The 25,933-nt window shown below is 40.5% G+C and overlaps 2 protein-coding genes across 2 annotated transcripts in view; both read right to left on the bottom strand.

The window, feature by feature from the left end:
- Positions 1-16,531, bottom strand: part of LOC140202448 (protein disulfide-isomerase-like) — a 37,375-nt gene extending 20,844 nt beyond the window's left edge. The window contains exons 1-2 of the mRNA XM_072267314.1: positions 16,513-16,531; positions 13,617-13,760 (exon numbers count right to left, since the gene is read on the bottom strand). Of these exons, the coding sequence (XP_072123415.1) occupies positions 13,617-13,760; positions 16,513-16,531 (163 nt within the window). The remainder of the gene's footprint in view (positions 1-13,616; positions 13,761-16,512) is intronic.
- A 2,445-nt stretch (positions 16,532-18,976) lies between these two features.
- The window catches only part of LOC140202447 (protein disulfide-isomerase-like), a 36,495-nt gene continuing 29,538 nt past the window's right edge, over positions 18,977-25,933 (bottom strand). Inside the window, exons 9-11 of the mRNA XM_072267312.1 lie at positions 20,613-20,794; positions 19,163-19,267; positions 18,977-19,054 (exon numbers count right to left, since the gene is read on the bottom strand). Coding sequence (XP_072123413.1) covers positions 18,977-19,054; positions 19,163-19,267; positions 20,613-20,794 — 365 coding nt within the window. The remainder of the gene's footprint in view (positions 19,055-19,162; positions 19,268-20,612; positions 20,795-25,933) is intronic.

The following is a 25,933-nucleotide window of genomic DNA, read 5'->3' as shown; positions in this document are numbered from 1 at the left end:
CTACTAACCTATTAGCCTACCATCAGTGGGAGGGAAAATGCTGGAATCTATAATGAAGGATGTAATAGCGAACTAGTACATATGGTGTATTTGGATTTTTGGAAGGGTGTCAATAACATCCCACAAAGGACGTTGATCATTAACGTTAGGGTACCAAGTATTCTCAATCCACATTACTTGGTTGAGGATCCCAAATGATATATTTCCAAGTTCACTGATAATACTAAACAAGGTGGAATTGTGAGTGCAGATGAGGACATCATGAGAATACAAGGGAATATGGACAAACAGGGTTCAAGGGTTAGAATACGGCAGATGGAATAAAATGTGCCTCATTATTATCTTGCAACTTCTTGTTTACCTGCTCTGCACTTTCTCTATAACTGTTGCACTTTATTCTGCACTCTGCTATTGCTTTTCTTTACTCTATCTCAGTGCACTGTGTAATAATTTAATTTGTATGCAAGGAAACCTTTTCACTGTATACCAGTACATGTGACAGTAACAAACCAATTCCAATTCTAATTTCAAAATATGGAAGAATACGAAGTTATCCAATTTGGTGGAGATAACTGAAAATCAGAATGTTAAATGACAAGAGACTTGGTGATGTTGATATTCAAAGGAACCTAGATATGCTTTTACACGGGTCATGGAAGGCCAACAAGCAGGTGAAGTCAGTGATCATGAGGGTAAATGGCATGTTGGCTTCCATTATTAAAGGACTGGAACACAGGATTAAAGAAATCTTACTGTAATTGCGCCGGGCTTTTGTGGCATTCTGTATAGATTTGGCATCTTTATGTAAGAAAGCAAGTAGAGAACAAACAACACTCACCAGGCTGATCCCAGGGTGGCACGTTTGCCATATGGGGAGTAGTTGAATAGACTTGGTCTGCATTCTCCAGGGCTTAAAAGAATGAAAGATCTCTCCAAAACATTCCAAGCTTCAAGGCTAGATGCAAGGAAGATGCTTTCCCTGGCTAGGAAATCTTGGAAGTCCAGTTTTGCAATAAGGTATAAACGGTTTAGGACTGAGATGAAAAAATTCTCAGAGAAGGAATTCTCTGATCTGGGGGCTCTGTGAAATATTGGGGAAACTTTGCCAAGGGTGGTGTTTAGAGGTGGTAAGATGTAAAGGAGCAGTCAGAACTACTGTAATTAAACTTGCCTCTGGTCAAGCCTTCAGTCACCTTCCTTACTATTTCGCCTGGATCCTATAACATTCCTGTAAAGTGACTATAAATCAGAGGTAGCCCTGTTGCTTCTAGTTCAATACTTTTGCTTGTTGAAGAACATTTGTTATTCTGATTTTTTTATTCTCTATATCCAATTCTTCATTTACCAATTACATATCCGTTTGGCAGTGGCCATTTTGGCAAACTTCTATGTCAAGAACCACTTCTCTTCCAAAAACATAACACAAAGAAAGATACCAGAGAACCCTAGAGAAACTTTAACCAATAATAATAGGGAAGGCCCACAGTGGCCAGAGCAGTAGTTGGCACATACTGATATCACGTCAGATTTTGCAGAAAAATACTGAAAATTAATCTACCAATAAAATCAATGAGGTTATTACTACAGATTTCCAAGGATAAATTATTTGGTTCTTCGAAAGCATGAACCTGTTTTCTTTAAAAAAAAAAGAGTATGATGCTTACCGAATCTTAGTATTAGAGACAATTGTGACGTCAGCAGGCACTGTAGTTGCCATGTTGACACACTGGATATGATTGTCATTATTTTTTTTCTCTGCTAGATTATGTATTGCATTGAACTGCTGCTGCTAAGTTAGCAAATTTCACGTCACATGCCAGTGATAACAAACCTGATTCTGATTCTGACATAGCATATGCATAACTTATTCTTTTTGTGTTACATTGCAAGAAGATCTAACAAAGGGCAACTGGGTGGGAAAACCCTACAAGAGTGTGCACAGAGGAAAAGAAACTGCAAGTTCTCAGAATATCAGTCAAAGAACAGTTCAAGACACAAGCAAGGTGCTCATTACTTACCCAGAATTCCCATGCCATTCGGAGATACTGTATGTTCCAGTCAGTGATTCACTGAGCCATACATTAGTAAAGCTCACCAAGTCCATGCTGACCATCACGCACTGTTTGTACAGATTCTACACTGATCCCATTTTATTCTCCCTACATCTCCATAACTGCCCCAGACACTACCAGCCACCTACATCTATTTGGTTTTTCACACTAGCCATTTAACTTGCCAACTCACACTTCTTTGGGAATTTAGAGGAAAGTAGAGCACCCGAAGGAAACTGACATGGTCACAGGGAGACTATGCAGACTCTATACAGATATTATCAGAGGCCAGGATCAAATCCCACTCACTGGTTGTGTAGTAGCTGCACCAGAACGCTGCAGTCTGTGGGTGACTTCACGTTGGGAGGAAAATAGGATGGCATTGGCTTTCTGACATACCCAAGAGCTTTATGGTGCTTCCCATGAAGCTCTCCATTAGCTTATTTGCATTTTATACTGAAGCCCCAGGTGTTCTGCTGTTCTGTTTGCTGCTTTACAGTAAGCCTAGACTTAGATGAACTTATGGATATAGCCATTCCAACCACATAATTGGAAGCAAAAGCTTTGCATGCATGGAGAGATTCTGGGTTCGGATTCATTTTATTTCATGACATGAACATCAGAACATACAGTGAAATAAGTAATTTGCATAAACAGCAAACAGAACCCAAGGATGCACTGAGGGCAGCAGGGAAGGTGTCACCACACATTCCAGCACAAACTTAGCAGCTCCAGAATGCTCGCCAGAACATGACACAGAACACAACACAACATAGCATAACAAGTAACAAAGCAACAACAGGAAAAGACGCTTCCCACCTACCATTCCACATACACAGTGCTCCCACTGCCAAACAAGCGGTCTCTGGTCTCCAGCCACCAGCAGACTCAGAGCTTTGACTTCCCCGCATAACTCACAGATTCAGGGCTCTGGCCATCGTGCCTCAACCTCTAGATATTCCGATCAACCTTTAGGCGTCGACCTCAAGACTCTGTGACAGTTGCAGCAGCTGAAATTTTTTTTCTTGATGGCAAATTAAGTGGGGTCTAAAACAACTTGCTTCCCACTCTCTTTAACAGAGCCACTGAAAGATGTTTCCTGCCCCACATCAATCCGCCTCTAGCTGCAGGGAGGAACTTTTAGGTGCCTCCATTAGCTCAGAGGACAGGAGCTGCAGCAGGGCAGAAATGGGCAGCATTTTAAGAGAAGAGACCAGATCAGATGAGACCCTCACTTTATGCAGAGCCTTAGTAAGCTGGTGTGTAGGCAAAGAGTCTTTGATATAAAGATAATGAGCCAGCCCTACCAGAAGCTGCCCAAGGACTCTTAGTCACACTCGTCTGCATACACTACTAGGCCTCCATAACTTAGAAATCAATCACTGCCATCATCTTCTATGGCACAAAGTCAATCCGTGAGACCATGAGGTATCACTGCAAAGCCACCCTGGTCATGTCACAAGCAAACATACATCAAGTGACTGATATACAATTCTTTGTAGGTAACCAGGGAAATTCATTTTACTCAGTGCTAGAGTGATGCGGCAGTGACTGAGGATCTAGTTTTATGGAACAGTTAGCCTTCCGAAGGCTTGGATGCTGTTTTTCCTCAGAGGAAAAAGAAACATAAGGGTTTTGCGATTGTACAAATAAGATTTTGCTGAGGGCAGATGCGGGTTGTGCTCCCTTTAAATAGAGTTAATTGCGAAGAATAAGCTGGAAGGTTTCTCAGTTAGAAAGTGGTAAGGTGTGTCCAAGGGATAAAAAGAGAGAAGGACCAATATTTTAAGATTTGGAAGTGAGAAAATTGAATAGTGTGAGTATCATTCCCCTACATTTGGTTTCAGTAATTATTTTGATGTTGCTTGCATCTATGTTGTCCCCCATTGGCTCAGCTCTTCAGCTCCTGTATGTTACAAAAAAGTTTGTAGGTGACGTTCTGAGAACTTGCAGTTTCTTTTCCTCTGTGTCACACTCTTGTTGGGTTTTCCCACCCAGTTGCCCTTTGTTAGATCTTCTTATAACATAGCACAAAAAGAATGTTAAGCTATCCTTTCTCTTTCCCCTCTCCCCTCATGACCTGCCCATCACCCATATTCCTCATTCTGGCTCCCCACCTTCTTGTCTTTATTCCATGGTCTATTGTCTTTTCCTAACAGATTCCACCTCATTCAATCCTTCCCATCTTCCAGCTTCACATTATTCCCACTTCCCTCTCTCTCACAGGATTCCCTATTACCTATCAAATCATGCTTCCATCCCTCTCACACCCTTTTATTCCAGTTTCCATCCAAGAGTCTCAGCCCAAACAGTGACTGTTCATTTCCCTCCACAGATGCTGCCTGACTTGTTGAGTTCCTACAGCCTTTGGGGTGTGTTGATTCAGATATGCCTGCAGACAAGTTAGTGAGTGAGCCAAGCTCAAATTCTTCCCTAATGCAGGTACCACATCTGACTGCTGCTGTCAATGGCAGCCTCTTTCTCCTCAACAGCACTAGTATAGTCTCTCTCAAAACTAACATGGTCCATAGCTTTTCCTCATCTTTCGACACATTTTGATCCTTTAGCAAAAGTGTTTTCCTCCCTTTAAGACGTTGAAGATCACAATTTTCAACAATTCTCAAATTCTAATATCCTTACATATCCTTCTCTCTCTTCATTTTCCTCTGATCCCATCTCTCCCTTTAGTTTTACCCTTGCACATTTTCATTACCTGAAGTTCCCAATGAATGATCAATCCTCAGCAGAGACATCAGCTTCATCCCTGGGCATTGCTAGCTAAATAAACTCCTTGTTAAGTTGTTGTTCTGCCCCTGTTGACTCAGTGCCAGTACCATCAGGAATCCTCATCTTGAATGATGAGAACAGTGTCTTCTGACTCGCACAATACAGCCATCAGGATTTAACACTGAACTCAATGATTCCAGCTAACAAGGCTTTCTAGTTTATTTCAGAACAGACCGATTCTAAGGAAAATCATTAACCTCTAGGGTTAACGCCATGCTTTTTCACTCAACAGATGTTGTCTGATCTGTTGAGCATTTCACCTGTTGTACATTGATTGATTTGTTGATGGTGGAACATCAAAATCTGTGCGGATTGGAAATAACATCGCCTCCTCATTGACAATCAACATTGGTGACTCTCTTCGCCCATTGCTCTACTCCCTCTACACCCATGACTGTGTGGCTAGTCACAGCTCAAATGCCATCTATAAATTTGCTGATGATACAACTATTGTTGGCAGAATCTCAGATGGAGAGGAAAGGGAGTACAGGAGCAAGATATACGAGCTAATTAAGTGGTATCATAGCAACAACCTTGCACTCAACGTTAACAAGACCAAAGAGCTGATTGTTTACTTCAGAAAGAGTAAGACAAGGAAACATGAACCTATCCTCATGGATCAGAAGTGGAGAGAGTGAACAATTTCGAGTTCCTGGGTGTCAGTATCTCTGAGGACCTAAGCTGGTTGCAATATATTGATGCAGCTATATTTCATTAGAACTTTGAGGAGATTTGGTTTGTCACCTTAAACACTCAAAAACTTCTACAGATTTACTGTGAAGATCATTATGACAGACTGCCTCACCATCTGGTATGGCGGGGGGCAACTGTACAAGATCAAAGTAAGATGCAGAAAACTGCAAAATTAGTCAGCTCCATCATGGGTACTAGCCTCCATAGTATCTAAGTCATCTTCAAGGAGCAGTACATATGCCAATGATATTAAACCTGATTCTGATTCTGATTCAGTCTCCATCCCTTCCCAAATATTCCCTCTGTTCTCGCTAACCCCGGTCTCTGCAGTCTGAAACAAGCTGGTCTACTTTAAATGTTTCCCAGTCCTAACAAGAGATAACTGACCTGAAATGCGAGCTGTTTCTTTCCCCACAGATCATGCCAGACCTTCTGAATATTTCCAGCATTGACTTTTCTTTCCAGCAGCTGGTGTATTTGTAATCTTATGATTCCAGTATGTTTTTACCTTCTCTCTCTCTCTCTCTCTCTCTCTCTGTTTTCATTCACCTCATTTTTACATCTACTTAAGAAAGATCAGATGAGCAAGTCTTCAGCACTCACCAACACCAATGGCATCATCCAACCTTTCTTGCTTTCTGTCTTCTTGCCTTCTTTCCCTTTTTCTTTCCACCTTCCTCCTCCTTTGCATTTTATAACACGTTTGATTTCTATCTTTTGCTAACTCCGGCCTGAAACACTAACTGCTGCCTAACCTTTATACTTTATACTTTTATACTTTATTGTTGCCAAAACAATTGATACTAGAACGTACAATCATCACAGCAATATATTCTGCACTTCCCACTCCCTGGATTACAAATACTAAATATTAAAAATAGTAAATATTAAAAATTTAAATATAAATCATAAATAGAAAATAGAAAAATGGAAAGTAAGGCAGTGCAAAAAAAACCGAGAGGCAGGTCCGAATATTTGGAGGGTATGGCCCAGATCCGGGTCAGGATCCGTTCAGCAGTCTTATCACAGTTGGAAAGAAGCTGTTCCCAAATCTGGCCGTACGAGTCTTCAAGCTCCTGAGCCTTCTCCCGGAGGGAAGAGGGACGAAAAGTGTGTTGGCTGGGTGGGTGGTACCCTTGATTATCCTGGCAGCACTACTCCGACAGCGTGTGGTGTAAAGTGAGTCCAAGGACAGAAGATTGGCTTGTGTGAAGTGCTGCGCCGTGTTCATGACCTTCTGCAGTTTCTTTCGGTCTTGGACAGGACAACTTCCATACCAGGTTGTGATGCACCCCAGAAGAATACTTTCTAGGTGCATCTATAAAAATTAGTGAGGGTTTTAGGGGACAGGCCAAATTTCTTTATTCTTCTCAGGAAGTAAAGGCGCTGGTGGGCCTTCTTGTCAATGAACTCTGCTTGGTTGGACCAAGTCAGGTGATTTGTGATATTGACCCTGAGGAACTTAAAGCTTTTGACCTGTTCCACCTGCGCACCGCTGATGTAAATTGGGTCGTGCGGTCCGCTACTCCTTCTGAAGTCAACAACCAATTCCTTCGTCTTGCTGACGTTGAGGGAAAGGTTATTGTCTTCGCACCATGCCACCAGGTTCTTAATTTCCTCTCTGTACTCAAACTCATCATTACTCGAGGTACAGTCTACAATTGTTGTGTCATCAGCAAACTTATATGTTGAGTTTGATGGAAACTTGGCTACATAATCATGGGTGTACAGTGAGTACAGCAGGGGGCTGAGTACACAGCCTTGTGGGGCACCAGTGCTCACATTGATTGTAGAAGACATCTTGTCCCCTATTTTTACAGCCTGGGTCCTGTCTGTGAGGAAGTTGAAGATCCAGCTGCAGATCTTTGTGCTAAGGCCCAGGTTCCGGAGCTTAGGAATCAGTTTATTTGGAATGATGGTATTAAAGGCAGAGCTGTAGTCAATGAAAAGGAGCCTTACGTATGCGTCTTTATTCTCCAGATGTTCTAAGGAGGAATGTAGGTCCAGAGAGATGGCATCTGCCATTGACCTGTTGCTCCGGTAGGCAAATTGCAAAGCGTTGAGGTTGACTGGTAGGCTGTGGTTGATGTGTGCCATAACCAATCTCTGGAAGCACCTCATAGCAATTGATGTCAGAGCCACAGGTCGATAGTCATTCAGGCATGCCACCTTGCTCTTCTTCGGCACTGGGATTATCGTTGCCTTCTTAAAATACGAGGGGATCCTGACTGAAGCAAGGAGCAGTTGAAGATGTCAGCAAACACTTCAGCTAGCTCGCTTGCACAGGCCCAAATATCTGATGAATATTTTCAGCGTTTTCTGTGTTTATTTCATTTTTAAGAGCTGTTGTCTAACCTCATGCAGAGCTGGCGATCTCTATGTAATTTTGTGGATTTTATTCCCACAAAATACACGACAACAACCTGGGTACTCCTGGTTTACATAACTCTCAAAGTAATCTGTAGTTGCAGCTGATTTAATACTATTGCAGCTTATTGACAATTTTATGCCACTATAAATACAAGTACAATTCTCCAACACCATTTTATTATCCCACCATTACACTGACTGCTGCCATGACAATCAACATGCTCTGTGAGGTTATTTCAAGTTTATACGTTTATCTGTCGAAAAACCTTACATTGTGTATCTGCAAATAGTGATTTGCTCATTGGCCAGTATAAGTCTCTCAGGTTCCTGCCTTTTCTTCTGAGTGCTTGTGGAATTCAGATTGAGCTCTCCTTTGGATTGGATTTTTGTTTAGTTTACCTTAGTATATGGGGAGCTTCTTTACACTCACTGACTTCCTTCTTTCACAAAGAAACTCAGTTAAAACCTGCTACTCATAAAAACTGATGTTAGTGATCTTTAAGAACTGGTATTGAATACTATTCGAAAATCGAAATACCTCAGATACTGAAAACACTCAACAGATCAGGAGGTATCTGTGAAAAGAGAAACGGGATTAACGTTTCACATTGAAGAACCTGAAAGATTATTTGGCCTGAAACATTAACTTTCTTTCACTTGCCACAGATGCTGCCCAATCGACTGAATTTTCTGTTGCATAATAACAGCATTATTTTAAATTCTACAGTATCATGTTTGCACTAGATTGCTTAATATTCCACATTCTTTGATACTGATGTTTTATCAGATTCTACACTGCTAAGGTATCATAATATTGGCATTATTTCAAATTGTTAAAAATAAATGCAGTATCTTACCACTAAATCAAATTTAATTACATTAGTAATGTATCAAAGAGTTTCTTTCTCTGATAGTACAGTACTGTGCAAAAGTCTTAGACATATATATATATAGCTATGGCGCCTATGATTTTTGCTCAGTACTGTACTTGTCAATGTGCGGCAGAGATCTGAGTTTGTAACTCTGATGGGAGCAATGGATGTTGGGAATGATGAGACCGGAGGACCGCGGGAAAGACAGAGAAGGCGTGTCCGGGTAGGGCGGCATTGTTGCGGACACCATTTCATTTAAAACAAATGGCTTATTGATCATTACAGAATGTCTCTCTAGTGCTTTCCACTCCCTCCCCTCTCCATATAGTCATGAAATTTGTTTTTTTTTTGGGTGTGGCAGCAATACAGTGCAAAACATAAAATTACTGCAATACTGTGCAAAGGTTTAGGCACCCTAGCTATATTTATGTGCCTAAGACTTTTGCATAGTACCCTATATCATTAGTTTTAAATTTCTTAGCTCTATTAGATAGTAGAAGTTGGTAATTGATTGAATTCCAGGGAATTGTTAGAACCACGACCAGCAGTTGCTGATTGCACTTTGCTGCCATCTCCTGTTTTGATTGCAAAATACAGAAATCCTCTCTGATAAATAATCACCTTTGGCATCAAAATAATTTTACAGGTGATGACAGTGAGAGAAGGCATAGAGCCAGGAGGACTTGAGAAAGTTTCAAACAAGGTGAACGAATTTTTGAAGGGTTCTATGGAATAATTTGGCTAAGAGGATTGGAAATCAGAGAATAGGGGATCAATTTGCGAAAAGAACCCAAATAGGCTGGAAAGGATTTAGTTTAAGCAACAAAGTTTTTTTTATGTGGAGTGCAGTCACCAAACAGATGCTAAAACAGGTTAAATAATAGGGTGAAACAGATCTCAATCTCGAAGGGGGAAATCTTCTGGGCTGGAACAAAGTGACAATTAGATTGATAGTAATACTCTCTTTGAGTGAAACCAATGGTAAGTGTTCTATCGTTAAATTAATCCCATTAACACTAATGGCATCGAAAAGAATTTCCTTCCAATTTCTAACAATTGACAATGAGGTTCAATCTTTGCTGTAGGATATCAAGTTGGGTTTATGACAGTAAGCAATCTGTTGTTGGCGGGTTGGTTTAAGTTAGTTTTGATACTGAGAGCTGCCCTTTAGTACAAGAGCTTGTTGTTAAAAGGTTCACACATGTATATAATGAAACACTGTGTGTGTGTGTGTGTGTGTGTGTGTGTGTGTGTGCGTGTGCGCGCGCACGCATACACAGATTTCCGAACAATCATTTTGAGGGATCTTTTCAGAGGCATATTGGGTCCACATTAAAAAACACATAGCAAAAAATCTTAACTAAGTTTGTAGAAAGTGATATATTATTTGGAAAACATATTTGAGTTTATGGAGAGATAAAGAATACAAATAAAATAACAACTTGTTAAAAAAGCTCCAATAGCAAACTCCTCAAAGGAATAATAATTCTACTCATTTTTCAAGGTCAGACAGCTTGTTTAGAACATAGAATAGTACAGCACAGTACAGGCCCTTCAGCCCACAATGTTGTGCCGACCCTTAAACCCTGCCTTCCATATAACCCCCCACCTTAAATTCCTCCATATACCTGTCTAGTAGTCTCTTAAATTTCACTAGTATATCTGCCTCCACCACTGACTGAGGCATTGCATTCCACACACCAACCACTCTCTGAGTAAAAAACCTCTCTCTAATATCCCCCTTGAACTTCCCACCCCTTACCTCAAAGCCATGTCCTCTTGTATTGAGCAGTGGTGCCCTGGGGAAGAGGTGCTGGCTATCCACTCTATCTATTCCTTTTATTATCTTGTACACCTCTATCATGTCTCCTCTCATCCTCCTTCTCTCTAAAGAGTAAAGCCCTAGCTCCCTTAATCACTGATCATAATCCATACTCTCTAAACCAGGCAGCATCCTGGTAAATCTCCTCTGTACCCTTTCCAATGCTTCCACATCCTTCCTATAGTGAGGCAACCAGAACTGGACACAGTACTCCAAGTGTGGCCTAACCAGATTTTTATAGAGCTGCAACACACATCAAAGTTGCTGGTGAACGCAGCAGGCCAGGCAGCATCTCTAGGAAGAGGTACAGTCGATGTTTCGGGCCAAGACCCTTCGTCAGCATCTGCAGAATTCCTCTTCCTAGAGATGCTGCCTGGCCTGCTGCGTTCACCAGCAACTTTGTTGTGTGTTGCTTGAATTTCCAGCATCTGCAGAATTCCTCATGTTTACGTTTTAATAGAACTGCATCATTACCTCACGACTTTTAAACTTTGTCCCTTGATTTATGAAAGCTAAAACCTGATAAGCTTTCTTAACTACCCTATCTATCTGTGAGGCAACTTTCAGGGATCTGTGAACATATACCCCCAGATCCCTCTGCTCTTCCACACTACCAAGTATCCTGCCATTTACTTTGTACTCTGCCTTGGAGTTTGTCCTCCCAAAGTGTACCACCTCACACTTCTCCGGGTTGAACTCCATCTGCCACTTCTCAGCCCACTTCTGCATCCTATCAATGTCTCTCTGCAATCTTCAACAATCCTCTACACTATTCACAACACCACCAACCTTTGTGTCATCTGCAAACTTGCCAACCCACCCTTCTACCCCCACATCCGGGTCATTAATGAAAATCACAAAAAGTAGAGGTCCCAGAACCGATCCTTGTGGAACACCACTAGCCACAACCCTCCAATCCAAATGTACTCTCTCCACTACGATCCTCTGCATTCTTCAGGCAAGCCAATTCTGAATCTACCTGGCCAAACTTCCCTGTATCCCATGCCTCCTGACTTTCTGAATAAGCCTACCATGTGGAACCTTGTCAAATGCCTTACTAAAATCCATGTAGATCACATCCAGTGCACTATCCTCATCTATATGCCTGGTCACCTCCTCAAAGAACTCTATCAGGCTTGTTAGACACTATCTGCCCTTCACAAAGCCATGCTGACTGTCCCTGATCAGACCATGATTCTCTAAGTGCCCATAGATCCTATCTCTTGCATTAACTATTATGTGTCACTCCATTCAAAACTTTTGAAAGTATTATAGATCTTTCAGCTCATAAACAAGAGATAATCTGCGGATGCTGGAAATCCAAGCAACACACACAAAATGCTGGAGGAACTCAGCAAGCCAGGCAGCACCTAGGAAAAGAGTACAGTCGATGTCTTGGGCCAAAACCCTTTGCAGGACTGTAGAAAAAAAAGCAGAGGAGTAAATTTAAAAGGTGGGGGGAGGGGAGAGAGAGCCACAATGTGATAGGTGAAACTTGGGTGGGGGGGGGGGGATGAAGTAAAGAGTTGGGAAGTAAATAGGTAAAGGAGACAGAAGGCCATGGAAGAAAGAAAAGGGGAGGAGCACCAGAGGGAGGTGGTGGACGGGCAAGGAGATAAGGTGAGAGAGAGACAAGGGGATGGGAAATGGTGAAGGAGAGGGCACTGGGGGGCATTACCAGAAGTTCAAGAAGTTTCAGCTGCTATTTGTGAGGGCAAAGTGAGCTAATAAAATAATTGCAGGCTTTTCATTTCTATCGGCATGAATTGCACTAGCAGTTGAAGCATTTGCTTCTAGATTAACGCATGTAACTAAGTTGGCAAGGATAGTAGTCATTGCTGTTTGATTTACCCTGTAAGAGCAAGTACAGTTGGTCTTGCCGCAGTAGTATAGCAAAATATAACCCAATAGCTTTAAGTGTGGAGAAAACAGCTTCAGCACAAACTCTACCTTTGGAAGTCAGGTTTCTGCCATTAACATTTATAATAGAAAGTGGGATGATGTAAATCACAGTAGGTATTCAAATGTCAACAATTCCAAGTGCACACTGATTATGACATTAAAGATTAGGTATAATTGAACAGTTGTCTAGGCATACTGTACAGAAAGTGAAGAAGACAACAGGAAAAATAGAAAGAATCAACATTACAACATGGTGGAACATCTGTAATGGAGATATAGAATAGCCCAGCTGAAAGGAACTAAATGGTCCGAGGATCCTCCCTTCTGCAGTTTGAGCGAAGTGTTGAAATGTTAAGACTTGTTTTATTTTAAGTGAGAATGTTGCATCTGGTGCTGATTGTTAAGTTCAATGTCAAAGTATATTTATTATCGAAATAGGTATATGTCACCATATACTACCTTGAGATTTATTTTCTTGGCATCTACAAATCCTGCAAATAATATAACAAGTAAATAAATAATACTGGGAACATGATTTGTAGAGTCCTTGAAGGTAAGTCTATAGGTTGTGGAGCCAAGGTGAGTGAAGTTTTCTCACTGGTTCAGGAGCCTGATGGTTGAAGGATAATGACTGATTCCTGAATCTGGTGATGTGGGACTACCAATGGAAACCATTGTAACCGTTGAGGGAAAGTTCCTCAATGGTTACAAAATTGCAGGATACTAATCAATGTTTTCTTTCAAATTGCCAGTCAAGTTTATATTAAAAACACGGTGACATTTATAAATTACGCTATTATAAGTAGAAACAATTCTCAAGTATCCTTGAAACTCTTGAAGGTCTTGGCAATTCCACAAGTGGATTTACAGCAGGTGTTCAGCAGGTGTGTTCTGAACCACATCCAGTAGGACACTTAATTGAATATCAAAGTTTAGAGAAAAGGGATTTTAAGTCTGACCATAAGCTGTGTTACCTTGGGTAGCATTAGCCTTACACGTATCAATGCTCACTGTAGAAGCTTTCCTCAGAACTAGTCCAAAGACTTTCCTGATACAGCATAACCAAGCTAATGATAAAGCACACATACTATTGTTTAGCCTCAAGTTGAAAAAACTTACAGAAAAAAACAAGGAGGAATTTGTTTTCCCTCAGGGCTCTGGCAAGATTTTCTTTCGTTAGCACAAGAACATTCTGATCTTCCTTGATCTTGGGTTGTTGAGCTCTCATGTCATTTCTTTCCTTTTTGTTGAGCTCAGCCCAAACTGCAGATAAAAAGACGGGTAATAAAAGCACAAGAACTGAGGTGTTCATTCTGTGGCTCTGGGTGAGTAGAAGCTGATTCAATCGCTCTCCATTTTTCATTGTATTGAAACTTTCAGAACAGTTTTAAGATAGCCAGAACAAACAAACTTGTGGAGCTAAACTTGGAAAATGGTGAGATAAACATCTGCAATCAATATGATGTAATACTACTTTTTAACCTTGCTACTGTAACAAGGTTGCCCACATGGGTAAACTGAATCCTATTTTATTCATTGCTCATTAATACTCACTATATGTGCTAAAGCCAATGGATCGAGAACTTAGTGTAAAGGATGGTTTGATACTAATAATCCATACCACAAAATTTCAAAGAATTATTTGTCAATTGGGAAAACTAGCTGAAGCTATTGCGTCTGTGAACACAGAAGACATTATAATTTTACTGCACATTTCCACCTCTGCAGGTAGAAAAAGACCAGTCACCGGGTACTGTATATCAAAACTGAACTACTGTGAGAGTTAAATAAGTGACTGCTGGTGACATTGAAATTATTAATAGCATAGTTCTACTTGCATTAAACCTGATAAAATCAAATCACATTTGGGGACTATTTCCACCATTTAATTTAAAATTCATTGCTGGATACTGAAGCAACAGAAGCTTTCATGAATAGCGATTGCTATAAATCAGTAGTATTCATTTTATTTTTTTATTTAGAGATACAGCACAGAACAGGCCCTTCCTGCCCAGCAACCCACTATTTAATCCTAGTCTAATCACGGGACAATTTACGATGACCAGTTAACCTAGTAACTGGTACATCTTTGCGCTGTGGGAGGAAACTGGAGCACTTGGAGGAAACCCAGACAGTTTATGGGGAGAATGTACAAATTCCTTACAGATGGATCTCTAAACTCCAGATTGCCCTGAGCTGTAAGAGGGTCTTAATACACTTCTGTGGCACCCAAAGAGAATTACAGAAAACACTGATCGGAATGCTTCAAGTTTGCAAGCAGCTGTGTACATACATCTACTGATGCTTCTGGACACATCTTCAGTGATGTTCCTGGAATTATTGGGTGTTTCGGGTCTTTCAACATCATACAACCTCCTCCAGGTGACCCAGCCGGGGCTGATCAGACCCCAGCTTGTGTCCAGATGGCTAGCTACTTATGACTCCATGGCTGCCCTCTTTTGAGCCACAGCCATCTTGAGGCCCTCTCTGCCGCATCGGTGGTACTGCGGATGGCTCTCCTCTTCCTCTCTCCCTCAATGCTCAAAATGCTGAAGGCTCTAACTAAGGAACAGGCTGCGAATCCCCTACAACCAACCTCCACTGGGAGACACCTTGCTCTCCATCCAGCCTGCTGACAGTTGCTGAGCAGTCCTGCATACTTGGAGAGCTTCCTTTCAAAGGCCTCTTCCAAGCTATCTTCCCATGGGCCTGTCAGCTCCAGCAGCACCACTTGCTCATTAGACTCAGACACTAGGACAATGTCGGGTTGCAGAGTGGTGGCTGTGATATGGTTGGGGAACTTCAGCTGCTGCTCAAGGTCCACCAACAGCTGCCAGTCCCTTGCAGAGGTCAGAATGCCTGCAGATGTTCTTTTGGCAGGTATTGGCTGCTCCCCAGTTCTGAAATAACTACTTACTAAGGAAATAAACATGGATTGCAGTCTTAGCTTGCAGCCTAGAAATTCAACAGAAATGCAGCCATGTAACATGGAGCAATATGGGAAATGGCCTGCCTGTCTGCCTGTAAATTCTACAGGAAAAACATTGTAATGAGATATTCAAAATGGATGGCATGCGAAACGATGTTACCTGTACCTAGGTATGCAGCATGTGACAATAATAAATCAACTCTAATTCAAAATGTGCCATCTTTCATTAATGGTCTAAGCACCAAAAGGCCCTTTCCTGAAATTGAAATTGAATAGACCTAACACTTGTCTGATGTTATTGATTGACTAGGTTGTCCTGAAATTCCCCAAATGGCTGCGTTCAAGAAAACTGGTTATCCCTACAACCTAGCCAGCAATCTTTAAAAGCCACATCAACAAAGCTGTTTCCATGTATGCCTTGCAAAAGAAAGCTTGAAGGTGGTAGATCAAAGGCTTTTTGTTTTGAAGATGCAAAGAGATGAAGAAGAAAGAGTTTAGAATGACCACTTGGTGATGATGAGTGGAAACTTCGAAACATATATTGGAAGGGACCATTTTGGTTTTGCTACCATTTAATAATATCAATGTAATAAGCTAACGATTGATTTACACATAACTTAAGAGATGGTGCAGGTTCATAACATGTTAATAGTTGATATACGGTGAAGTCCTACCGTTGGCCCTGAAGAATGAGAAATCGTAAGGTGTAGAATAAAGAGATGTCATTGCCAAAGAGAGGCAATGTGTGGAAACTGTGAATGGGTGCTATTATATCTGCTGTGTTACCTATCACAGCAAATGTCATCTAAGTACCAATGATAAGTATTCATAAAATTTATTAAATTGTTGCTGCTACATTCAGAGTCTGATTTTATATAAACACCATCAAATTTGCTTTTCAGTAGCTCAGATGTAGACACTTAATAACTGTACCTTAAGAAATAGGCAAGAAGTTATTTAATAGCAGGTTGCAGAGCAGTCATCAAAATGAAGGTAGATTTTGATGAGGGAAAGGTATCATTATCTATAATTCTGCAGTTCAAAGTGAGCATTTGGTGTAAGCCAGTGCCCCTGAAAAGAACTTACCTTCTATGGTTACTTGCATATGATCTTCCAGCTTAGAATAGCTGAATCTACCTTGGCAAAGTCCCAAGCATGAAAGGGTCTTTTAAGATTGAGATAATGCTGTGGGGGGAGCTGGTTAGGAAATTTTAACACCCCAGCAAAAAACAACTGAAGAAACCTGGACAACCAGGTAAGCAACATAATCCCTTAACCCTGATTCAAATACAAACCTCTGAATGATTCTGATATTTAGAAATATGCAAAAATTATTGAAAGCGATTCAAACCATTAAAATCAATGAACCCTTAAAAGATACTTTAAGCCTTCAAATAAATTGAAAAATTGGTTAAAAGTACAGATTTATTAAATAGGTTGCACCCAGTCCAAAGAAACAGAACTTAACAAAGATGATGGTCATATTGGTGGTCCATTCCTTAAATCCTCAAAGACTTATCCACTGAGAAGCTGCTGTGATCTACCAATTGCTGCTTCTCTACCTAAGTACTACACTTGCACTCTCTCTCGCTCTTTCTCTATTTAACCCTAAACTTTGCCTTTTCGATCTTAACCCACTATCAATTCCCAGTACTACCTTTTCCTTTGTTCCTTTCTATGACTCTATTTCGAATTGACAACCATAAGGATGAGCATCACAATGAACCTGCCAAAAGTACCAAGCAGAATTGATCACAAAATCCATGATATTTTTTGAGTACATGCAAATTTTCACATTTTTAAATCTGGTTTGATGCCTCAGTTATTTCTGTCAGCAATGTATATGTGTGTGATTAACAGGTGTAGAGATTTGGAAGTAATTAGCAAATCCACATACATGTATATTGTTAGTGCACTGGAATTGTTTACTATGCATTCACATTCATGATTGAATTCCATAATCATTCATGGTGCCATAGGGCATTCCTATAAGTCTGTGGAGAGCTCTTGGTATTTCTCCATAAAATCCATATTATCTAAATTGCTTGACCTCACAATATAGTTGGTGACAAATATTTTCTTTTTTTTTTCATTATCATCTAATCCAGGTAACTGCTCTGGAATTGGTTAATCCACGTGATTATATTTGCCACTGTTTATTTTGAAGCAAGCTGGGATCCTCACAGTAGTGTGAAGATAATGCAATAAGTGATAGGTTTTCTCTTTTATAAAATTAGCACTGCCTTGAGAAACATTATTAACTTTTTAGTCAACATGTGAAAGTAGAAGTAACAGTTGAAATCTATTTTAATATAGGTCGTAGTTGCATCCAAAATGTGTTTTGCAAATGGAGACATACATAGGATTATATTTATTGTTGACCTCTGACTGTTCTGCTTACAACATAAACAGACAATGCAGATATGTTAGAGTCCTTTACCAGAACATTTGTTGTCTACTGTTGTTGATGTTGTTCCTCTCCAAGCCTTGTGGCGCATTGGGAGGCAACCTGCCGTTTCTTTAGCATTTGTCTGTTTTTATGAGGCTGAGTTGCTAGCTCGACACTCAACCCAGCAGGGATGGAAAGTGTGCAAGGAGCTGGTTGGATTCCAACCCGGGACAACTCGCCTCAAAGTCCATTGCAGACGCCACTATGCTACCAGCCAGTCGTGTGATGTCTATTTCTGAACCAACCAGTGGGCAGTGAGAAGAGAGGCTGGTAGTGAATAACAGAAGGAGAGCGAGACGAACAATAAATGAACTTACTCTTGCAGACTTCAGAATTTAGAAGACTGCTGAAATCTATTTAATATAGTTTGTAGTTATATATAAAATTTGTTCTTAAAATGGAGACATATATAGAATTATATTTATTGTTGACCCTGGAATTAGAAAAATCACAAAGGCAATGCCTTTATAAATAAATGTTTCCTGTAGGGAAATGTGGAATTAAGCAGGTATCAAATGAACAATAGTGGTCAATAAGAAATCCAGATGACACACAACACACTATCACAGTTGGAAATACAGTGATATCACCTTTTATTTGATTGGGATATAAGTCACTGTTTATTAGCATGTCTTGTATCGAATAAAAATGCCATTTTGACTTAAAACAATATAAGTACAATGTTCGTTTTCATAACATGAAGCAAATGGTATGGGTAAAACTAAGGAATAAATTTTCCTACTCCTACCCAATTTGTCAAAGGATTTCCAAGGTATAGTAAATAGAGGAAAATTCAATGAATAGTAGCTCCAATAAGGGGTCTACTTGAATAGGTATTCCAAAGTGGATGGATCAAGTTTTTTAATGGTCCCACATTTAACCGACCCAATTTTCCTCTACTCATCAAACCCAGCAGGTTCAATAAATTCAAACACACAAGCACTCAGATTAACTGAATGGTACAAAAGAGAATAGTTCTCTCACACAGACTTGACAATATTACCAATGGGAAATGATTGATCTTTGTGAAACCTAAATTACCAAAGCAACGATGCTTAGCTCTGTTTTGCACTGTATTACTGATTTTTTTAATGAAGGAAACTATAGTTCATCCCTTTTATCTTTTGCAAGTTGCTCAGTTGTTTTGTTGGTCTTCCCCAGAAGAATGTCATCAGAGTCCTGTAGTAATGAAGAGTATAATCACTCATTAGAAAATTGTTATTTTATCTGAGAATAGAAATAGAATCTTAAGAAAATTGATTTAAATCAAAAAGAGAATGCACTAACTGTGTCATCATTATCATCATCGTCTTCTTCTTGAGGTAATTTACCACCATTGTCTAAAAATGTTATAAATGTGTCCAGATCCCTTGCTCCATCATAGTCCACAACCTATGAAAGAATCCAAATGCAACTTATTTACAGGATAAAGTGCTTCCTTTTCAAAAGCACTGTGATCTAAAATAAGTGACTAGGTAGCACTTTAGGATGAGATGTGATATTGTTATGAAGGTCAAAAATCATCCAGCTTGTATGATTGATTAGTTTGCAGAGACAGCAACTAATTGATCCCAAATCTAGTTGATGGATAATCTATAAACAAAAGAGATTCTGTTGTCCCTGCTCCACATTGACGACTGCATTAGAGCTGCTTCAGGAATCCATGCTGAGGTCATCAATTACATCAACTTTGCTTCCCATTTCCACCTTGCCCTAAATTCACTTGTTCCATTTCTGACACCTCTCCTGATCTCCGTGTCTCCATCTCTGGAGACAAACTGTCGACCGACATCTTTTATAAACCTATCGATTCCCATGACCATCTTGACTATGCTTCTTCCCACCCTGTTTCCTGTGAAAATACTATTCCCTTTTCTCATTTCCATTGTTTCCACCATATCTGTTCCCAGGATGAAGCTTTCCTTTCCAGGACATCAGAAATGTCCTCCTTCTTCAAAGAACAGGGTTTCCCTTCCTCCCACATTGATGCTGCCCTCATCCACATGTCCTCCATTTCCCAGATATCCACACTCATCCTATCTTCCTGCTGCCTTAACAGGGATAGGGTTCCTCTTGTCCTCACCTACCACCCCATGAGCCTCTGCATCCAACATATCATTCTCCTCAACTTCTGCCATCTTCAACAGGATCCTAACACCAAACACACCTTTACCTCCTCTCCACTCTCCACTTTCCACAGGGATTACTCCCTCTGTGAATCCCTTATCCATTTGTCCCTTCCCACTAATCTCCCTCCCGGCACATACTCCTGCAAGCAACAAAAATGCTGCACCTGCCCATTCACCTCCATTCTGGGTCCCAAACAGTCCTTCCAGATAAGGCAGCACTGCACCTGCGAATCTGTTGAGTTTGTCTATTGTGTCTGGTGCTCCTGAAGCAACCTCCTCAGGGTCTCAGCCTGAAACATCAACTGTTTATTCACTTCCATAGATGATGCCTGGCCTGCTGAGTTCCTCCAACATTTTCTGTGTGTTGATGGATAATCTACATGGCCAAGTTGCTCAGTTGTTTGAGTTACTGGTGCACATTCTCCCATTTTCCTAGAAAGCAAAGCTCTGCAGGCCTCTTAAAGGTCTCATCTGAGCCCTTTCGCTTGGGGAAGCTCATCCTCTCTTATGAGTTGGAATAAGATAAGGGCCAGCCAGGGACCTAGTAATTACTGAAGGAGAGAATTGCCTAATCAGTGCTTAGAATGGAAAGTCTCAACATACAGTACCTTTCTCTCTGAGCCTGCGGGGAAATACTTGATTGTTGGATATCCTTGGACTGCGATTGATTCAACTTCATTAACAGTGGCATCCATTTTTGCTATTACAATGTTTTCATGATCCTTGTACCTCTCGCCTAGTTGTTCCCAGACAGGGGCCAATTCCTTACAATGACCACACCAGGGAGCATCTGTGAGACAAAATTAGAACAAACATCGTCAACAGCTTTGACCTCTTCATTCTACTGAATTGGTCATTATGATATTAATGAAGGAACCCAAACTGTTGTGTAGGAGTTTGATGCTTGTGAAAAAATGCATTATAGAGCAACTACATCGCCTGTTACTAATCTTACGCTTATTCCACAAGATAAACACAACTGTAACTGTTAGTTGTTTTAGGGAGGATATTGTAGAACTTGTATAGAAGCCGCATACTTTTTGGTGTTGACATGCAACACAGGACATCCCAAAAAATTATAACTGGATTGCTCTAAGTCCTCCATTCATTGCCAAAGTCCCTGTAATTTTTCCATCAGTTTTCTGTTGGTATTGGTTACTATGAAGGTACATTCCCCCCATTTTTGATGGGAGAAAGTTTCGAAATTCTAAGATTTATGTGATTATAGGACTCTTCCAGTTTTCTGTGTTTTCTTTCTTGTTGCTGATTCGTGAGTTGACGTCTTAGGTGGGTGATATGTTTGTTTTTGTGCAAGAGAGTGGTTGGGGATATACTTGTTGGTTTTTCTGTATGGACAATCTGTTAGTTTTTGTGTGTGAGAAAAGGGGTTGAGGGTCTGATGTTATTATCACCTTTTTATTGTGAGAGAGGGGGTTGGGGGTTTGTTTCATGCAAAGAGGGGTGTTGATGTCTTCTTTTTCACCGACTCCCATGGTTTTTTCTGTGTTGCATGGATATCTGGAGAAGACAAATATCAGAGTTGTATTGTACAAGAGAATATTTGCAGATGCTGGAAATCAAAGTAATACACACAAAATGCTGGAGGAACTCAGCAGAACATGCAGCATCTATGGAAAAGAGTAAACAGTTGACATTTTGGGCCGAAACCCTTCATCAGGACTATTGTACCTGCATATTTGGACAATAAAATGAACCTTTGAGCTTTTGTTTAGGACCCTCTGTCTGAGGTCTAGTTGCTCTTCATGGATCAGTTCATTTTGCATTGAAGCCTCAAGAATGTTTGAACCCATGGAACACAGGAGTTAAGCTCAGATTTAAGAGCAATATAGGTGGATTTGACCATGGGAAGCATGCCAGATCAAATGCAATTCAGTCCATTAGATGGCAACAATTAAGGAAAAATGAAGATCAAAGGAAATAATTAATCTCTTCAATGGATTGTGGAAATACTGAAAGACATTCCAAGCAAAAGACAAGTAGCATGAGACAAAAGGCAACTAAAAAAGTCATAAAAAAGTAGAGGTAGAATACAAAAGTAAACTAGCCAATAATATTAAAGAGGATATCAAAAGTTTCTTCAGATGCATAAAGTGTAAAAGACAGGTGAGCATAGATTATCACACCTCTGGAAAATAATGCTAGAGAAATAGTCATGGGGGGACAAGGAAATGGCAGACAAACTGAGTAAGTATTTTGCATCAGTCTTCACTGTGGAAGCCACTAGCAGTATGGTGGAAGTTCCAGGTGTCAGGGCTTATGAAGTGTGTTAAGTTACCATTACGAGAGAGAAGGTTTTTGGGAAACCGAAAGGTCAGAAGGTAGATAAGTCACCTGGATCAGATGGTATCCACCCCAGGGTTCTGAAAGAGGTGCCTGAAGAGCTTGTGGAGGCATTAGTAATGATCTTTCAAGAATTACTAGATTCTGGAATGGTTTCGGAAGACTGGAAAATTACAAATGTCACTCACTCTTCACTCCACTCCAGTCAATTATTAAGGATGAGGTCAATTATTAAGTCAATTATTAAGGATGAGGTACTTGGAGGCACATAATAAAATAGGGCATAGTCAGTGTGTTTCCCTCAAGGGAAAATCTTGCCTTTTGGAATTCTTTGAAGAAATAACAACCAGGCTAGAGAAAGGAGAATTGGTTGACATGGTGTACCTGGATTTTCAGAATGCCTTTGACAAGGTGCCACCCATAAGGCTGCTTAACAAGCTACAAACTCATGGTATTACAGGAAAGATTCAAGCATGGATTCAAACAGTGGATAACTGGCAGGAGGCAAGGAATGTGAATAAAGGTTGACTACCGGTGACTAGTGGTGTTCCACAGGGCTCTTTTTTGGGACCAATTCTTTTTACGTTATATGCCAATGATTTGGATGATGGAATTGATGGCTTTGTTGCAAAGTTTGCAAACAATATGAAGAAGGGTGGAGAGGCAGGTAGTTTTGAGGAAGAAGAGAAATTACAGAAGGACCTAGGCAGATTAGGGAAATGGGCAAAGTAGTGGTAGAATAGAATATAGTGTCAAAAGGTATATTGTCACGCATTTGCGAGAGGAAATGGAAGGGTTGACTATTTTCTAAATGGACAGAAAATACAAAAAACTAAGGTGCAAAGGGACTTAAGAGTCCTTGTGCAGAATTCCTTAAATGTTAATTTGCAGGTTGAGTCTGTGGTGAGGAAGGCAAATGTGATGTTCGCATTCATTTCAAGAGGACTGGATTATAAAAGCAAAGGTGTAATGTTGAGACTTTATAAGGCATGGTGATGCCATACTTGGTGTATTTTGAGCAGTTTTGGGCCTCATATCTAAGAAAGGATGTGCTGAGACTGGAGAGGGTTCAAAGAAGATTCATGAAAATAATTTCAGGATTGAAGGGCTTGTCATATGATGAGCGTTTGATGGCTTTGGGCATATATCCACTAGAATTCAGAAAAATGAGGGGTGATCTCATTGAAACCTATCGACTAGTGAAAGGCCTTTAAAAAATGGATGTGGAGAGGATGTCTCCTGTGGTGGGAGAGTCTAGGACCAGAAGACACAACCTCAGAATAGAGGGTGTCCTTTTAGAATGGAGATGACATGGAATTTATTTAGCCAGAGGGTGGTGAATCGGTGTAATTCTGGCAGCTGTGGACGCCAAGTCTTTATGTATAACCAGAAGATCACAGGTTGTATGGATTGGTGATAACATATCCTTCTCGCTGACAATCAACACTGACGCACCTCCGGGGTGTGTGCTTAGCCCACTGGTTTACTCTCTATACACACATGACTGTGTGTCTAGGCATAACTCAAATACCATCTATAAATTTGCTGACGATACAACCATTGTTGGTAGAATCTCAGATGGTGACAAGAGGACATACAGGATCAAGATATACCAACTAGTGGAGTGGTGTTGCAGCAACAACCTGGCACTCAACATCAGTAAGACGAAAGAGCTGATTGTGGACTTCAGGAAGGGTAAGACAAAGGAACACATACCAATCCTCATAGAGGGATCAGAAGTGGAGAGAATGAGCAGCTTCAAGTTCCTGGGTGTCAAGATCTCTGAGGATCTAACCTGGTCCCAACATATCAATATAGTTATAAAGAAGGCAAGACAGTGGCTATATCTTATTCAGAGTTTGAAAAGATTTGGCATGTCAACAAATACACTCAAAAACTTCCATAGTTGTACCATGGAGAGCATTCTGACAGGCTGTATCACTGTCTGGTATGGAGAGGCTACTGCACAGGACTTTAAGAAGTTGCAGAAGTTTGTAAATCTAGTCAGCTCCATCTTGGGCACTAGTCCACAAAGTAACAAGGATATCTTTTGGGAGCAGTGTCTCAGAAAGGCAGCATCCATTATTAAGGACCTCCAGCACCCAGGGCATGCCCTTTTCTCACTGTTACCATCCGGTAGGAGGTACAGAAGCCTGAAAGCACACACACAGCGATTCAGGAACAGCTTCTTCCCCTGTTCCATTTGATTCCTAAATGGACCTTGAAGCTTTGGACACTACCTCACCTTTTTTTTAATATACAGTATTTCTGTTTTTGCACCTTTTTAACTCTATTTAATATATTTATTTGATTTACTTGTTTATTTATTATTACTTTTATTTTATTTATTTATTTTTTTCTCTCTGCCAGATTATGTATTGTATTGAACTGCTGCTGCTAAGTTAACAAATTTCACGTCACATGCCAGTGATAATAAACCTGATTCTGATTCTGATATTTAAGGCAGACTATGATAGATTCTTGATTGGTCAAGGCATGAAGGGATATGGGGAGAAGGCATGAGGTTGGGGCCGAGAAGAAAATTGGATCAGTCATAATAAAATGGCAGAGCAGACTCGCTGGGCCAAATAGACTAATTCTGTTCCTATATCTTATGGTCTAAAACAAAATACTAACATGAATCTGCAGGCATGTTATTTAGAAGCTGAACTCCTGGTCCTGTATTATTACTGAAGTTCAGGTGAATGTCACTTCATAATGCCATCACTGAGACAGAATGAAAGGTTCTCATATCGCATAATGGCTGCAATAATTTGTGGATTTATCACTAGTTATGCCACTTTTGTAATCCCAAAGGGCAATCTGTCCTTAGATTTCTTAGAGCACCACCAAACAGGCTCAAGGATGACTTGGACCATTCTTGTGTTTGCCTGCTTATGAGAGCTGAGATCTTACTTTGTCTGATCAATCAGGTTATGCCACACATTCATTATATTTGCACAATGGTTCAATTAAATTTCTTTGTCTTGAATTAAACACAAAAAATTTAATTGGGATGTTGCTGAAACATAGAAACATTGAAACATAGAAAACCTACAGCCCAATACAGGCCCTTCAGCCCACAAAGCTGTGCTGAACATGTACTTACTTAGAAATTTTACCTAGGGTTACCAATAGTCCTCTATTTTTCTGAGCTCCATGTACCTGTCCAAGAATCTCTTAAAAGACCCAATCGTATCTGCCTCCACCACCGTCGCCGGCAGTCCATTCTATGCACTCACCACTCTCTGCGTAAAAAAACTTACCCCTGACATCTCCTCTGTACCTACATCCAAACACCTTAAAACTCTGCCCTCTCGTGCTAGCCATTTCATGCCTGGGAAAAAGCCACTGACTATCCACAAGATCAATGCCTCTCATCATCTTATACACCTCTATCAGGTCACCTCTCATCCTCTGTCGCTCCAAGGAAAAAAGGCCGAGTTCATTCAACCTATTCTCATAAGGCATGCTCCCAGATCCAGGCAACATCCTTGTAAATCTCCTCTGCACCCTTTCTATAGTTTCCACATCCTTCCAATAGTGAGGTGACCAGAACTAAGCACAGTATTCGGTTGTGGCGAGGGTCCTATATAGCTGCAATATTACCTCTTGGCTCTTAAATTCA

This window comes from Mobula birostris, chromosome 9, assembly GCF_030028105.1.
Source record: "Mobula birostris isolate sMobBir1 chromosome 9, sMobBir1.hap1, whole genome shotgun sequence".
Lineage (NCBI taxonomy): Eukaryota > Metazoa > Chordata > Chondrichthyes > Myliobatiformes > Myliobatidae > Mobula > Mobula birostris.
This window is presented reverse-complemented; position numbering and strand designations above follow the sequence as displayed.